A 13,761-nucleotide genomic window follows, 5' to 3' on the forward strand; every position below is an offset into this window, starting at 1 on the left:
GTAGAAACCAGCAGCATACATGTTTCAGTTCCGTCCCTCTGGGCTGTTTTTAAATGTACAATGAATAATGTTTTTACAGGATGCATAAAAGTTAGACTTTGCCCATTGTTGGGTTTTACTGTAATCATAAATGGGCACATGTTGGCACTACCGCACGTTTAACTCTAGAGGGTGCAAAAGCACTGCTGAAGGGTATCTTCTTATCAGATTTAAAATTCAAGAAGCTTTATATTGGCGTCATAAATAGTTTACATTGCCTGAATATTATTAAACATTATAAAAAAATACATAAAGACATATATAACCAGACAATATAAGTCAAGCTTTTGTGGCTCCTATAATGGGATTCAGGAAACTACCCATCCCTGTTTACTCCTAAAAAGTGCAATGGCCTTTCCCCGCCCTCAAGTGGCACTGATTGGCTAGTTGTCCTCCCTAGAGTTTCAGTGGACCCTGTGATTGGCGCGATGAGCTGTCACTCACAACTGCGGGGAGTGTTTCAGATCCTGAGAGGAAATGAATAATTCTCGTTTGCACTTGACGAATGGGAATCATATTGTTGGGGAAACAAAACGAGTATCCACCGACTTTAAGCAGTTAAATGAGATTACACCGGTGGACTTAAATCTTCTGTTCATCTCGTTGCGATATGATTTAAAAGGATAATATTTTCTGGTCTCGGACTTCGTTGTATTGGATCAACTTGAATTCACAGGAGGTGGAGGGAGGACACACTTTGCCATTGTTCCAGCTTTCACACGAGTGTGTGCGTGTTTTTTGTGTATGTGTGTATTAAATTGCCCTTTGGCTTTATGGCTACGAATTTTGAACCCATTTATGGACTCTCAGAAGATGAAGTAAGTGCGCCTGTTTTAAGGCATACCGTTTGTGTGATGATGACTGTGTACTGTACATGCCTCCCACCAGATTATGTTTATTATATTTAATAAAATGGTTTCCTTTTATTTATTAGTTTGAAATTGCAACATATGATCAGGATAATTTCTATAAATCCAAACCAAGCGATATAAATGCTAATAGGTGAAAAACATAGATTTTAAATACATGTACAGTGCCTCTCATATTTCCATAAGATTTCATGAGGTTTCCAATATTAGGAAATCTCCAGACTTGTCTAATCCTAATGCCTCTCTGTTACTATGAAATACTATTGAATCCAGAGGATCTTTGCTCATATGTGCTGATTTTTATGACTGACAGCTCACCTGTCAAAACATCAGGATGACATGTCAGGATTTGAACAGCATGTCTGTATCATAAATGAAAAGCTTATGCATGTGACATTAACAATGCAATTTACCATAAATGAAATAATGTTAGAAAGACAATTATTTGTTAGTGACATTGTGTTGGTTTTCAAGGCATGTGGGCCAAATAATAAAAATAAAAAAAATCACCAAAATCCAGGTTTATCTCTTGGTACAACCATGTTTTTGTTTATTATGATGTAGCCTATGCATTCGGGGCTAGATGGATGTTATAGCACCATTGAAATTGATTATTTAGCTACCACAACACCATGTTTTTTGTTATAATTACAGGGCCCCAACATGACCCCAGAAAATTCAGGTCAGCTGTCATGAGATTGCAAAGCAGGTGTTTGTCCCTCATTCAGCTGGACCCGTGTTAATGCTTTTATTAGTAAATCGCTTCTTCTTGTATTCCATTTACTACCCCCTTCTTTTATTTTTAGTGCTGATTGTGGTATAGTTGAAGACCACACATTTTGTAAATGTGTAATATCAGTAACATTTTTATGTATGCATGTATATTTTAGTTTAAAAGAGAGGCTTGAGTAACGTTCTAAATACAAGTTTGTGAATGTTGTTTTTAGGTAGTCTACATATTTAAAGCCATATCAGATTTAATAGTGAATATATACACACACACACACACACACACACTGATGGCCAAAAGTTTGGAATAATGTACAGATTTTGCTCTTGTGGAAAGAAATTGGTACTTTTATTCATCAAAGTGGCATTCAACTGATCACAATGTATAGTCAGGACATTAATAATGTGAAAAATTAATATTACAATTTGAAAAAAAAAAATGTTCAGAACTACTTCAAAGAGTTCTCATCAAAAAATCCACCACATGCAGCAATGACAGCTTTGCAGATCCTTGGCATTCTAGCTGTCAGTTTGTCCAGATACTCAGGTGACATTTCACCCCACACTTCCTGTAGCACTTGCCATAGATGTTGCTGTCTTGTCGGGCACTTCTCACGCACCTTACAGTCTAGCTGATCCCACAAAAGCTCAATGGGGTTAAGATCCATAACACTCTTTTCCAATTATCTTTTGTCCAATGTCTTTGTTTCTTTGCCCACTCTAACCATTCCTTTTTGTTTTTCTGTTTCAAAAGTGTTTTTTTTTTCTTTGCAATTCTTCCCATAAGGCCTGCACCCCTGAGTCTTCTCTTTACTGTTGTACATGAAACTGGTGTTGAGCGGGTAGAATTCAATGAAGCTGTCAGCTGAGGACATGTGAGGCGTCTATTTCTCAAACTAGAGACTCTGATTTACTTATCCTCTTGTTTAGTTGTACATCTGGCCTTCCACATCTCTTTCTGTCCTTGTTAGAGCCAGTTATCCTTTGTCTTTGAAGACTGTAGTGTACACCTTTGTATGAAATCTTCATTTTTATGGCAATTTCAAGAATTGTATAGTTTTCATTCCTCAAAACAATGATTGACTGATGAGTTTCTAGAGAGAGCTGTCTCTTTTTTTTTTTTTTTTTTTGCCATTTTTGACCTAATATTGTCCATACATGCCAGTCTATTGCATACTGTGGCAACTCAAAAACAAACACAAAGACAATGTTAAGCTTCATTTAAAGAACCAAATAGATCTCAGCAGTGGTTGATATAATGGCAAGTGATTTTCTAGTACCAAATTAGCAATTTAGCATGATTACTCAAGGATAAGGTGTTGGAGTGATGGCAGCAGGAAATGGGGCCTGTCTAGATTTGATCAAAAATGACTTTTTTCAAATAGTGATGGTGCTGTTTTTTACATCAGTAATGTCCAGACTATACTTTGTGATCAGTTGAATGCCACTTTGGTGAATTAAAGTACCAATTTCCTTCCGAAACAGCAAAATCTGTACATTATTCCAAACTTTTGGCCGCCAGTGTATATATGCTTTAAAGTGTAATGAAACCCCCCCCAGTTCAGCACCATTTGTTCACAGCTCAGAGACTGAAAAAAGGCTCTTCAAAAAGGCGTGAAAATATATAAATTTCCTTTTAAATAAAGGAAATAACTGTCCAATCTGAAAATTTGAAAAAGCAGATACATACAGTACACAAGCACGAGAACTTCATGAATCGTATTCAGTGTGTCTGATGTCAACATGCAGAGACACAGATGACAAGCACACATGCCTTTAATACAGGTACTTTGCTAAAATAACGGATAATTTTGCTCGAAATGTTGCATTTATGCTTAGATTAAATTTCAGCTGCATCTGGGAGAAACAGCGTGCCTTTTTTTTTTGGTGCTCTCCTTGTCTTTTCTGGCTTTGTTGTGCTTTAATATAATGCAGTAACACAGCGACAGTGATTAATGTGTATCATTATGAAATCAGAGGCCCTCCCCTGGAAATTAGTAGACGCATTTAAGTGAACAGGTGTAAACAGCGATGAGTCTCGCTTGAACACGTGATCAGATCACCCAAGACGCATCTTAATACCAGGTGTAAATGGGGTCTGTGAGTGGAGATGAAAACAAAAGTGTTTTGGGGCACTTTGCTGTAGTGTATATCAGTCATGGGACAAAGGTGTGAAGATGATAGAACAGTTTGTAAATCTGCAAAAATATTTGGATGTTTTGTTCAGACTTTTGAGAACAGCACTTACCATCAAAACCAGCACTGCTTTGAGACTTTACATTATTTCATAGATATTTATTCATATGTTAACGTCTCAAAAAATGTGTTTTGGGGTTTCATGACCCTTTAAAGAATTCATCTGCTAGATAGTGTAGATAAATTCTTGTAAGCCACAATGTCTGACTGGTGAGCAAAGTGTTCTGTTGAGTTGGTTATTTTCAATGAACTGGGACACAACTTGATCTGAATAATTCATAAACGAATTGGTCTGAATTGTACAAATTTAAAAAAAAATCAAGTAATCAATGACAGGAAAGGTCATAGAAATGTATTGGAAATTTATTTCATTGACTACTTGCTCTTGTGTTGATTAAAACTCACCAGGGTCAGAGCAAAGTGTTCTGACATGTTGCTCCTTTTCATTGAACTTGCTTACAAATTGGTCAGAATGATGCATTCGCAAATTGTTCTGCATTTGGCAAATTTTTTAAACATCCTTATGCATTGAACCCTTTTTGTGAAAAAGTACTGGAGTACTTTTAGTTTAAACCCAAAAAGTGGCACTGAAATGTAAGAATAGGCAAAGTTAATAATTTTTCATAGTGTTTTGATGAGGGGCTTGATGTTTAACATAAACAAAGGCAAGAAAGTTACTAGCTAGTAGTTCATCAACCATTTAAACGGTGACTGATCAAAGTTCCGAATTTGGGAAATGTTTGAGTGTGGATGTTTTAACAGCAAGAAGGGCTTGACGTTCCTTGATTCACTTGAATTTTTAGTGAATTTTGGAGAGAAAAAACACTGTTCTGCAGTGTTTGCATTCAATGAATTGTATTACTATGTATAATATTGGTATTAGCCTATATCGGTAAATTGTTTCTCTAGAAATTGGCATTGGCCACTGAAAAACCCATATTGGTTGACCACTAGTATTTTCCCACCAAATAACCATCATACTGACACCGTGTCCCAAATCATTGCAAAATACACACACACACCACACATTGACAACCCACATCACTTCAAATGGCATCACTTCATTAGTATTCAACAAACATTCATCAAGTTGGGTGGGAGCCAGCCCTGTCAGTGGGTGTGTTTACCACACAACATTTTCTCAGTCCTTTGGGATCCCATCACTCAGTCCCCGAGTTCCTGTTTTTTTGCTAGTATAGAAGCTAGAAGAAAGGGTCAGACTGTTATTGTTAAAAAATTAAGTGCAGTTAGTGTAGATTGGTTAAGTGTTTGTGGAACAGATGTGTTTTCAGCTGGTTCTTGAATGTTGAGATTGTGTCAGCAGATTGTGTGAAGATTGGAAGCTCATTCCGCCTTAGAGGAACAGAGAGAGTAAATGATCGTGAAATAGACTTTATGCCTCTTTGCTATGGGACCTCCAGGTGCTGCTTGTTCGTTGACCGCAGAGAGTGAGTTGGGACATAGACCTGAAGGAGTGAATTGAAGTAAGAGGGTGCTGTTCCAGTGGCTGTTCTGAAGGCCAGAGTCAAAGCTTTTAATTTGAAGCGGGCAGCTACTGGTAGCCAGTGGGGTGAAATCAAGAGTGGGGTGACGTGAGCCCTCTTTGGCTGATTGAAGACCAGTCTCGCTGTTATGTTCTGGACCATCTGCAGTGCCTTAATTGTACTAGCTGGGATGCCGGCCAACAGAGCATTGCAGTAGTCCAGTCTTGAAATAACCAGAGCTTGGATCAGGAGCTGTCCAGCATATTCTGACAGGAAAAGTTTGATTTTCCAGATATTGTCAAGCACGAACCTGCTGGACTGGGTGGTTGATGAGATGTGGGCGGTGAAGTTAACCTGGTCATCTACCACCACTCCCAGGTTCCGAGCTGTCCTGGTTGACGGTAATGTTGTTTAACCAAGATGAATAGAGGTTGTGGTCAAAATGGGTTGGCTGGGATCACAAGGAGTTCTGTCTTGGCAAGGTTGAGTTGAAAGTGGCATTCCTGCATCCAGCCCGAAATCTCAGAGAGGCAATCAAAGATACGAGCTGAGACGGTGGGTCGTCAGGCTGGAACAACAGGTAAAGCTGCATATCATCTGCATAGCGGATGTAGGAAAAGCCACATGCCTTAATGATCGGTGATGTGGATCGAGAAGAGGAGTGGGTCCAAGCACTGATCCCTGAGGAACATCAGTGGTCAACTGGTGTGACTTGGTCACCTCTCCTCTCCAGGTGACCTTGAAGGACCTGCCTGTGAGGTATGACTCAAACCATCCAAGCACAGTTCCTGTGATGCCCAGGCAAGAGAGGGTGGACAGGGGGATCTGGTGGTTCATTGTTTCAAAAGCAGCAGACATGTCAAGGAGGATGAGAACAGGTGATTTGGCGTTTCAGCTACTGACAAGAGGGCTGCTGGAGTGTTCTTTTTGAAGCCAGACTGATGTCTGTTGAGTATTTTCAGATATGAAAATAAATAATTTAAAAAATCATTATATTAGCATTTTTTTAAAATTAGCAGTCTGAACTGGCTGATGTTGCATGCAGATAATATCAGGCCTTGTTTTTTCCAATTCAAGAAGTGAGCTCTTTATGTCATTTGCCAGGTTACAAAAGTATTATACAATTATCCATCTTTGCTATTGTATGTTAAAATGCCTGCATTTCATGCCTGATTTCAAGCATGTAAAATTTAAGATTGGTGCTTATGTAGTTTACAGTATTTTTTTAACAGACAAAACAGTATAGATATATTTTATAAGTATCAGCAACTGGTATTGGCCAAAGTTTGTTTAGACTGCATATTTTAATTAGAACAGCAGAATGTGAAGGGTCAGCCATGGACTAAGCTCAGTTGTTGAGAAATGTTATGAATGTCGGTTTGAATTTTCCTTTGATCCACACAGTCGTTATACAAACGTGCCTGAAATTGAATGTGTTTCAACAACTTAAACATTGAAATGGCAGAGTAGGTCTTTTCTAGGAATCATAATGCGATGATTTGGCCTGTGGGTGGGTTAAATACGTCAGTTTTACACACGTTTAAACGATTACACATTCACACACTCCCAGTATCGTGAGTGTGGAATGTGATATAGCTACCTGCTGTCACATCTTCATTAAAAATACATGAGCTTTAGTTGCAGCCTAATCATGTTTTCTTGATTTTTGCAACATGCCTCTGTGCTGAGGTACCAAGCTGAAACCTGAAAATGCCAAAACCAGACATTAGAAAATTTACAATAACTGTCAAATTGAAACCTATTTGCTCTATTAGTCATCTTACACAGAGTTTCAAGTGAAGAATAATAAACAAACTGAACACAAACTATTGCAAAATATCCTGCAATCCCAAATATGTTCAGTTTTAGACATCATTCATTCGTCGATAGATATGAATACAGTACACATGCAAATACACCCACCCATATATAGTGCATTTTCACTGTCTGGATTGCCTGACTACAGTATTTGGCCTGCCCATGTCTTGTGATTTCTCCTTTGATGGCAGCCAGACCTCAGTATTGAGTTTTTTTTTCTCTCTGACTTGTGTTATTTAAATCGAATGATGCTGCGGAAAATCTCTACTTGCTGATGTGGCAATACTCTATGGAATACTGTTATCCTTTTTACTGCCAATATTGAATGAGCATGCATTACATTTTCTCTCTCCATTTCTTAGCCGAGGTCAGCATTTTGCTTGTATATTTGTAGCAATTTTTTCTGATGCTCCTGCCTTTGACTAATAAGGTCTGGACTGTTTTGCAGAATAAATTGGCCTAAATTTCCAGCAACAGGAAAAAAGGATCCAACATGACAGAAAAAATCATTTTGTCGACAGGAAACTATGTAAAGTTAAATCACTTTGACACAAAGTTTTGTCATTGCGTGCCGTTTGGGGGTGGGGTTATCTGAGCTGAAAAAGATTTGGTTTCATTAACCTAATAATCCAGTGATTATTTTGGCCTCAAAGCATTCGTTGTTTAACCTTGTCGTTAATCTATAATCTAATTAGGGCTGAAACATTATCGACAATGTCGACAATAAAAAATTGTCAACAACATTTTTTGTTGTCAAATACTCATTTAACATAACATGAGATCACATTAAACTCTAATGATGATGCGCGAGAGCAGCACTTCAGCACTGCAGGTTTCACCTGACTGAGGAGAGGAAGAATTACACAGCTTACAGTCCAGATGTACTCTAAACTTTTCAAACAGCTTCAGGTGATGTAGATCGCAAAGTATGACGGAATTATAATGCAAAAATACAAAAGTAAATGCAGAAGCACTCTCGTTGTGGAATAAGTGGAGTCGGAGCTGCCGCTCCGCTGAAGCAAAACTTGCGTGTCCGGCATCTTTAAAGGAAACACCCGGAATTGCATCTTAAATGCAGTTATATCTAATGCGTTATAGCTTTATTAAAGTTCAAATTATACAGAAGCAGATCATCTTAATTACTACAAACTCTGAAACTGGCATTTCTCTGTGTGGCCAGCACCTCTTCTATGAGTTCTCACTTGCTGCAGCTAGATTATAACGTGATGGTTCGTGACTTATTGGAACATAATATATGTGTCACTGTGTGTTTCTTAGAGTGAAGAAAATTAGCAGTACGCAGCTTTTGTCTTCTTTATTGTTAGTAAGCATGTTTAATACAACCTTTTAAGTCGGGGCACAAGCTGAATAGTCGGTTAAGAGCTAATGATTAATTGGTGCAATAATCGGCAAATAGTCGAATAATCGTTAGATTAATCGATTATCAAAATAATAATTAGTTGCAGCCCTAATCTATAACTCGGAACCTGTAAATCTTGATATTGCAGTCTTTAGGCACAATCAAGACTTCAAGGTCGATTACACTTTCTCATGCTCTATGCATGCGTCAAGCGCTAGGAAGTGTACTCTAGCTTGAAATCATGATCACCAAGGAGACAGCTGATGTAAAGGTTTATAGTGAAAAAGGAGTTACATTTTGGTCTGTTCTCCCTCAAAACTGGATTATGAGTTCTCTTTATGCTGCCTTTATGTCCTTTTTGGAACTTGAAAGTTTGGACCTCATTGACTTGCATTGGATATATACTGTATTTTCATCATATCTCCATCAAAATATCTTTGTTTGTGTTCCACGGAAGTAAGTCATACGAGTTTGAGACGGCGTAACGGTGAGTAAATTATGAGATAAATTTTGGGTGAACTATTCCTTTAAAGAAAGAAACGGCACACATGTCCTCAGTAAGCCATGTGAGTTGAGGTATAATGCAAATCTTCTGCACAAATGATGCAAGACTAATTACAATGCATTTTGAAGACAATTTCAAAACATGATTGTGAAAGCTGTTGTTAAAGACCTGCTGGGCAGAATTCTAATTTCACAGTTACTTAAGTCTCTCTGCTGTGACATGCAAGCTTCACATTTTATTTTTTGTGGAACCCCATTTTTAGAAGTACTTCAACCTGTGTGAGTCAATTTCAGTGTTAAGACAGACCTGGCTCTTGCAATACCAAGTGGTGTAACATTAAAATGCAATTGTTTTGGATATACTTCCTTTGTGCTATTAAAAAGCTGTTTGTTTAGTACCAGCAGTCTTGATTATGTAACTGCTGATGAGGTAGTAAATACTGTATATAAATGGTTTGGAAATTTGTGTTTAGCCAGGTTAAAAATGGTGAATGTGTAATGTGAGATGCATATGCATAATAACTGGTGTGTTGATGTGCAGTGAGGTGATGGACCTATGAATTGGATTTGAGCACTCATGAAACGTATTCATAGATCATCTTATAATAGAAGAATTGGCCATGGATCACATACTCTGTAATATACCTTAGCAAGGTGTAATAACATTATCACACAGAAATGTCTGTTTCCAACCCCCAGACAGGTGGGCATTGTTTTTATTCATGTCAAATTAAGTATGCCATTTACCATGACTGAGGCCTATTTTATTAATCAAAACATTAGCTTGTACAGCATTTTATTCCTTTTTTTGGTTAGGGTTACTTCCATGGTAGGGAAGTGCAAAAGTACCTATTTTTTAAAATGTACTAGTTGGTTGACTATTCGATGCTAGAGGAATAATGATAATTCTCTCATCATTTTCTCTTTAATCATTTAGTCCCTCATGCCATCTCAAACTCGTATGGCTTACTTTCTTCTGCTTTAATGTTCAATACAAGTTAAGCTCAATCAACAGCATTTGTGGCTTAATGTTGATTTCCACAAAAATGTATTTAGAATAGGCTATACTTTTGAAAAAGTGAGTATTTTAATGTTCAAAAATTGGCCCCCATTCACTAACATTGTAAGTGCCTCATTGCAACCCAGATATTTGCTTTTTTTTTTTTTTAAGAAAAGGAGGGGCAAGTCCAAATGAATTTTTGTGGTAATCAACATTGTCACTAGGGATTTGCCCGAAGCCGAATACCTCATTCGTATTGGCATGGATAATGACTTAAAAACGAATAACAGTTTCATCCGAATAATATAAAAAATATTTGCATGACTGATTATCCAAAAAGCACAAGGATAGAGCTAAATTTTAAATAAACATATCCAAAATTACAATGAATTTATGAATCTTTGCAGCCAATATTTCGAAAGTGTAAACCTTATGAACGAAAATGCGCACATTGTGATTTCAGATCGGATGGTCGCGGTCTCGACTCCGTTTGCGGTCTCTGTTAATTGTGCGCGTCTTGAGCTTATCAAGTGTAACATAAAGACATACACTTTCCACTTTCACACGATTCACACGTAATGATTCCTATGTATTTATTTATAGCCTAAACCTGAGTGCGATGTTAAATTCCTGACCTGAAGTGATTTCACGTCGGAGCTCGTCTATCCGTTGACCACATTTATATCCACATCAGCAATTAAGGTTATTAACTGGACTTATTCCGAAAAAAAGTTAGAATGCTCCATAAAGGTTTTAAATGCTTCATAGAGTATTCATCTATTAGGAATATTCCTCCTTATGTAAAACGAAGAATTTCTATTTCTTCTTCTTCTTTAACACTATACCAACCGGAATTCTATAACTACTAGAATGGCCATAGTGGTCAATCTGACCGTTCATACTAGACTCTGCCAAATGTCATTTTTGTCATGTCATATTTACATTCGAAGCTTCTATTGAGGTTTTAGAAAATATGTCTCTCTGTCGTCATATTTTATCCTCAATTTGAATAAAATAGAATAATATGGATTAAATGGAGCACCGAGCGCCAAGCGAACACAGATAGGCCTACATAATATGATCTTTTTTGTAATATATAATAGTGTAAGAGCTGCTAGACCACCCTGGAAGGTGCGTGCCTCGCTTTGTGTCCGGCAAGCGGGAGAGCAAAGTTTTTTCACTGCAGTGAAAATGTTGTTTTTGAAAGACTAAACGCCAACAAACATGGATTGAAGCTGAATATTTCGGTAGATAAAAACATGTTGTGAATTTTGGAAATGACTAAATTTTTTCTATAAGTTTTGACTTTTGGACTTTAGCAAGTTTAGCAAGTCTGGAGTTATTGGAAATGTTTGGATCACACGAATCGGAAACAATCCTATGCCGCCACCACTGGAATCAAAATCCATGAATAAATGGATCTGTTATGTTAGGATAGGTAATAATAAACATCAGGACACGAAATTGAAATTTTAATGAATGTGAAAATGTATTAGTTCATCGACAACCACAGAACCTGCTATTGTAGCTAATTACAGATACAAATTCGAATTAGATCAGTATTCTGTTATTTTCTTTGTAAAATAAAATAAAAAAATCTTAGGATATAATAACTTCTAAAAACATCACCAATATGCATTTCAATGCATAGTAAAAACCTTTATGGACATGTATGAAAGAATTTCACACACCATTGCACTTGTGTATATGGCTGTGTGACAATAAAGTGATTTGATTTGATTGATTTGATTTGATTTGATTTGATGAAACACATATAGGCCTAACCCAAAATGGCCAAAACAGTTAATTAAAGAATATGAAAATTCGCTAAAATGCGGGAAAACGAAATGATTTAGAAAGCAATATTTGTTTTACAGTGAGCAAAAATATCATGCTGTAAAATTATAATGAAAATATCATGCTGTAAAATCATAATGAACGCATTCTCCAGTAAATGGGCTCACTTGAACAAGGCATCTGGTTGTTTTGGGGGCAAACACCGCACATCATTCACTGACGCTTGTGGATCGATTACTCACAGTCAAAACAGGTAATCTCTACCTTCCATGTGCAGCTCCCACACACTACCTTGTGACATTTGTCACAAGTGTCCTTTGTTTTGTTTTTCTTGCAGTTTCTCCGCACTTGCACTGCCTTCTCCTCTCCGTCTGCAGCTGCTACTGCCTGGCTCCTGGCTCCTGGCTCTTGCACCATCAGCTGTGTGGCTTTTGCTCTCATGTGGCCGGAGCGAAGTTCATTTGCTAGTCGCATTATGAAGTTCCTTCATGACATTCTCTCACTTGTGCATTTCTTGAACAGGATGGAAGCATTTATCGCAGCCATGTCAAGGATATTATAAAACACAGCCACTGGTGCTTTCACTGAGTATTTCCTCACCATTTGATCTAGCACATCTACTCCAACCTTGGTTCTATTGTAGTATGTGACTGTCTCTGGTTTAGCCTTTTGGCCACTTGTGATGGCAACAGCTGTGTGGACAGTGCTGAGAATGCAGATGTTTTTCCTTGTTTTGCACTGATAGACTGTGAGCGTTGCATTGTCACTGCTCAGCACCTCTGTGGTGAACAGCGCCCTTTGCTCCTTTACGCATGTGGGGAGCTCTCGTCTGCTCTTATTCACTGTGCCAACGAGGCTGGTTTTCTTGGCCTGTAGTGCCTTGGCCAGTTCGAGGGAAGTAAAAAAGTTGTCAGTGGTGATGTTCCTCCCATTCCTTAGGTAGGTAAGACTCAACCATTTTCAGCACCACACTGTCTCCAAGTCGCTGACCTTTCCTCCGCGTCTCATCTTTGCCCAGACATGGCACACCGTTCAGCAGTGAGCCTGAACTTTATACCGAATTTATCGGGTTTGCTTGCTATATACTGGATGAAGCTGCACCTTGCTTTTGTTGAGAAGAGCTGCTCATCAATAGTTATGTCGGCACCAGGCTTGTAGCAAGTGATGCTGTTCTGGACGAATTTCTCCCAAACCTCGGTCACCAGGGCAAACTTGTTCTCTTGCAGGAGTGTGCGTCTGGTCTCCTTTTTGATCGAAATGCAGGAATCGCATGATTTCCTGGAATCCGTTTCGGGACATGGTCTCCTTGAAAAATGCATAGCCCCAGTCGGCCGACCAAAAGCTTGCCAAGTCCATGCCTTTTCCACCTTGCGCGCCACGAATGTAGACAAGCAATGAAGGCCTTTAGCTCATCGACTGTCATATCCTACGAGCTGTCCTCCTTGACTCTGTGTGCTTCAGCAATGGTGCAGTCCCTAATATGCTTCAACATGCCATCATCAACCAAACAGAAAAGCGGTGAGGGCATCTTCAGTGTTGTGCTTTGCGTGCACTGTGGGGCCTGCAGCTTCTGTCATGACATTTTGACTTTGTAGCCTTCCTCTATTTTCACCCCACTGTATAACAGTCCACACACTGCCGTCTTTCGCCGTTTCATGCCTCTCTGCTGAAGGTGGATTTAGTGAGACAGCTTCTTCATCCAGTGGCAGGCTGAGTGCTCTTTTGGTTGGCACAGCAGGCACAGCTGATGATTCAGGATTTTGCACTGTCACCAAAAATTTGTATAGCCTAATTAGCTTGTTTTATTTAATGAAATATCAATCTTATCAGGGGTAATATTAGCCTTTATGCATTAGGCTATACTATAACACTAGCATAATGATAACAAGGTAAAAATAATAGTAATAATAATAGAGGCTATTTCGTCATAACAATGAAGTAGGCTATTATTGATAACAGCCAGAC

General features: G+C 38.3%; 1 protein-coding gene across 1 annotated transcript in view; it reads left to right on the forward strand.

Moving 5' to 3' along the window:
* The first annotated feature begins 516 nt into the window (after positions 1-516).
* Positions 517-13,761, forward strand: part of LOC127430763 (E3 ubiquitin-protein ligase NEDD4-like) — a 107,078-nt gene continuing 93,833 nt past the window's right edge. The window contains exon 1 of the mRNA XM_051680800.1: positions 517-857. Within this exon, the coding sequence (XP_051536760.1) occupies positions 813-857 (45 nt within the window). The 5' untranslated portion in view covers positions 517-812. The remainder of the gene's footprint in view (positions 858-13,761) is intronic.

This window comes from Myxocyprinus asiaticus, chromosome 40 (assembly GCF_019703515.2).
Source record: "Myxocyprinus asiaticus isolate MX2 ecotype Aquarium Trade chromosome 40, UBuf_Myxa_2, whole genome shotgun sequence".
NCBI classification, from domain to species: Eukaryota; Metazoa; Chordata; class Actinopteri; order Cypriniformes; family Catostomidae; genus Myxocyprinus; species Myxocyprinus asiaticus.